Source organism: Symsagittifera roscoffensis, chromosome 3, assembly GCF_963678635.1.
Source record: "Symsagittifera roscoffensis chromosome 3, txSymRosc1.1, whole genome shotgun sequence".
NCBI lineage: Eukaryota > Metazoa > Xenacoelomorpha > Acoela > Convolutidae > Symsagittifera > Symsagittifera roscoffensis.
In genome coordinates, this window is record NC_087064.1 from 72,810,395 (window position 1) to 72,814,115 (window position 3,721).

Here is a 3,721-nt window from a genome sequence, read left to right on the forward strand (position 1 = left end):
TTAACTAGTCTCTGCTAGGCTCAATAGATCTAGAGTATACTGGCTTATTGCGATTGCTAAAGTTCTCTTGGAGAGGTAACTAATTTCTAAGTTAAATTCAAATCTCTCTGGTGCTGAAATTACAAGTAATTTCAGCACTTACAGTGGGTTGTTAGTTAGATGGATCAGGATTGGTTAATATTAAATATTTTATAGTGATAAAATATCTAATTTATGACCAATAATAAAATGTAGTTTAGATCTGGTTCCAATGGTCCATACATACTATTTCGGTGCAGCATCTAGTTGATCTTTGCTTCGAGAAAAGTTTCTTTTTGTTCAATTTTTTCTATAACTATATAAAGGTACAGCAAGACTAGCCAGAGAAAATGAAATATTTTCAGATAAAATTGATTAAAACAACTAACAAAAAGTGATTCATGCACGTAATAACTAATGAATATTTATCTACTAATTACTTTCCGATATCATTGAAACTTCAGTTAACATCAATTGGCTGTAGTTTCATCTTCAAATAATTTTCTCTTTTCTTGGATTTTTGAACGAATTCGTCTCCGAGTATGCAATTAAGCCCTGTGCTAAATAATAGTAGCCCATTATTGCAATCCACGCGTAGGGAATGGTCACACAAAACTTGTTCACGGCAATAATAGTGTCCGAAATAATGAACAAACCAACGCCCACACATCTCAACGTGTCAGTGGAGGAGTTCTCGGTGTCGGTGGAGTGGATTTTGATGTCTAGACTTCTCCAGAAAGTGGTGTAGATCAACAGGCAGTAAATGAGGACAGCAAAAGATGTGACGTACAGTTCCAAACCCTAAAAAGGAAACTATTTCATTGACGAACATATAACTAAACATCATTGCTAAATAAACATTTTTAAAAAATTACTCATTTTTTAACAGCCAAAATGTAGGAAAATTTGATTTTTTTAAATGTGAAAAAAAAATTAAAAATCACGTAATCCTACCATTTTTGAATTGCTTGCAATATCTTCGAAATCGTTTTCAAATATTCAGAAAATATACTGTTGCACATTAAAATTTTTTTTCAACAGGAGAAAAGAAAAATACTCAAGGTTTCATTAGTACCTGCATGGAGTCTTCTTTGATCAAGTGGAATCCAAAAATGACGGCTAGGTTTATGAAGGCAATAAAGTAGAGGCACATTCCGAGATGGCGAGTGACATTCTGCCAGCCGAAACTGCGAACGTAGCAGATCTGAGCCAGACTGAAGCCCAGAATTCCGAGAGGGAAGCTGAGGGTGTTTTTGAAGGCCAAGCACAGGTCGCCAAAACCTAAATTAACGGCATTTAAAAAATTGCTAAAACGTATCGAAAGAGTCCAGTCAAAAAGCTTTTACAATAAATTTTTTATAACTAGATGGCTTCAATTGTGGCCTTTTATTCAAAATCGATAATTCATTATCGATAACTTACCAAAACATTTTACGTCAATTTGTGCGCTTTCTTTAGAATTAACAAATTTATATTTGCATTTATATATAATCCTGAAAAAAAGAGAAATTGAAAAACTGACTTGAGAGACAAAATGCGCTGGCGTTGAGTCTGATTTTTTCTTGTTCTTCTTTCTCAAATATCCCCTTTGTCTTCTTGCACAAGTCGGCCGAGTGAGATTTGACCCAGAATGTCAAAAACACACACGGTAGCACCTGAAAAAGTTCAGTTTCAAAAACTATAATCAATAATTTTCTGAAGTAATTTTTACAGTCAGTAATTTATCTATAAAAAACAGTTATTTCTAAGGCTGCGACAGAGCAAACACGAAGTATGAAAGTACAAAAAAGTTCTTTTTTTTGAAGAATGGAAAATTAACTAGTTTCATTGCATAACCAATGACCTTGAGAAGTATGAATATCCAGTCGGTGGCTCTTCTGGTCACAATTAGTTCCAGATCGGTCTGGTTGCACACAAAAGGGAAGGCAAAATAGAGCCCACACAGGCCCACGAACAACTGTAGCATACTCTAGCCACACACTTTCTCCGAATCAAGTAATAGCTGATAAAAAATAACTTAAGTAAAGTTTTTCAAATTTTTTTTAACTTTAGATGTTTTAAAATTTCTTACACTTGTGTACAAATTTAAAGAAAAAAATCAAGTTTTTACTCATTGAAACGCTCCTTCTTGAGAAAGATTTTGCGCAAGACTCACTTCGAGTCTAGGCAACATTTTTACATAGACCGAAAGCAAATGATCAAAACTACCATCCATGAAATTATTAAAATTTGGTTTCAAGAACTTACCACAACTTGTAAAAACTTCGTGCAGACCAAGAAGGTGTTTTCAGCCCCGGATTGAATTGATAAGTCTTCGAAACCAAATAATTAATAACCTCATAAAGAGAAGTTTTGATTATTTGCTATGAACAAAATTGGTCCATAAAAAATTATGCTAATAACTTAAATTAATGTTTGCCGGAGTTGACATTCAAACAGGTTGCTTATTGCTTTAAAAAAGTAATAATAAAATCTGTGTTTTTGATTGTTCATGCCAGAAAAATAAAGTTTTGGGATAGTTTGATCAAAATCTATAAAAAAATAAACTTCAGTAATTACAATGAGTTAATACTTATAAGGCTATGCATTTAACAATGTTGCTTTTCTTTAAGGTGCGAGCAAACCAAGCTGCTCTAACAACCTATTGCACTCAAAATTATTATCAGCCAGCTTCTTTAGAAAAAAATGCATTTGAGACTCCTTTTCAAAAAACATAGCAGAGAATTTTTTCACGCTTCAAGTTTTTTTGGAAATGATTGTTCAATTTGTACTATTTTTTTCAAAAATAATCAACTCGAAATAGTTCAACATGAAGATGAAATGAATTGAACATAGTAGCGCAGCTAGTAGTCAAGCTTAGTAACAGCAATATGAATGATGATTCAAAAATTTTGGCTCAATTTGTAAGGTGAGCTCTTAGAAAGTAGCCATGACATGCTTAAACTTAAAATATTAAATTTTTGAACATACTTAAATATTAGATTTATGATTAATAATTGTTAGTAAATTGTATACCGCTTTTGAAAAATTGAACCGATAAGTAGGCTGAAAATTGAAAAATTTAAAAACGCATATCTTCAAGCGACATCGGAAGTTATAAGGGGAGGACCAATTTTTATAATTTTGCACTTTCTGCAGGCTCATTTTAGCTCAAGTTTTGTTATAACTTTGTCACGATTTTCAATTTTTTTGAGTTAGTTGTAGAGTTTTGCGTCGCTGTTTTAGTTAAGTTCTTAAAAATGAGTTTCTTCTCATTGTTGAGACCAGTTAAAACTTGATGCAATATGATTCAGAAAAGTTTACAAAAACAAGAGTAATCAATCAGTCGCTGTGGAACAAAAAGACTTTTTGACAATTCTTTCTTATGTTTCATATTTCTGTGTATTATTTTTTTTCTGTTCGACAAGTGCTACAATTGAATAGCTCCGTCTAATTCTAGACAAGCTGCAAACTAAAACCTCCAGGAAGAACAAGCAAAAAGAGTTTTATTCGAAATTCGATGTATAAAATATTGATTGGCAGGAGGCTTAGTTCGGATCTCTTTCTATATCATTCCTTCAATATGGAGTAAAGAATTAACAACCCTTTAAAAAATTATATTGATGATTAAGCTAAGCAAATAAGATTTTTTGTATTAAGTAACGAGTTCATTTTTACGTAAGAGGGAAAATAGTTGAAAGTTTTTTCTAGAATTTTGCTGATT

At 32.2% G+C, this 3,721-nt stretch overlaps 1 protein-coding gene across 1 annotated transcript; it reads right to left on the reverse strand.

The window, feature by feature from the left end:
- Positions 1–224: 224 nt before the first annotated feature.
- LOC134842569 (lysoplasmalogenase TMEM86A-like) lies at positions 225–2,255 on the reverse strand. The gene is made up of 4 exons (XM_063858963.1): positions 1,862–2,255; positions 1,541–1,673; positions 1,094–1,299; positions 225–819 (listed from the first exon to the last, which is right to left on the reverse strand). Exons 1-4 carry the CDS (start codon positions 1,982–1,984, stop codon positions 511–513), a joined length of 771 nt encoding a protein of 256 aa, XP_063715033.1. The 5' UTR covers positions 1,985–2,255; the 3' UTR covers positions 225–510.
- Positions 2,256–3,721: the final 1,466 nt, after the last annotated feature.

Bases quoted from the DNA above. Each gene is read 5' to 3' on its own strand.
- LOC134842569 (XM_063858963.1), bottom strand. From the start codon at position 1,984: ATGCTACAGTTGTTCGTGGGCCTGTGTGGGCTCTATTTTGCCTTCCCT. The intron at 1,674-1,861 runs GTCATTGGTTAT...GAACTTTTTCAG, and splicing joins GGATATTCATACTTCTCAAG to GTGCTACCGTGTGTGTTTTT. The intron at 820-1,093 runs GTACTAATGAAA...TTTCCTTTTTAG, and splicing joins TCAAAGAAGACTCCATGCAG to GGTTTGGAACTGTACGTCAC.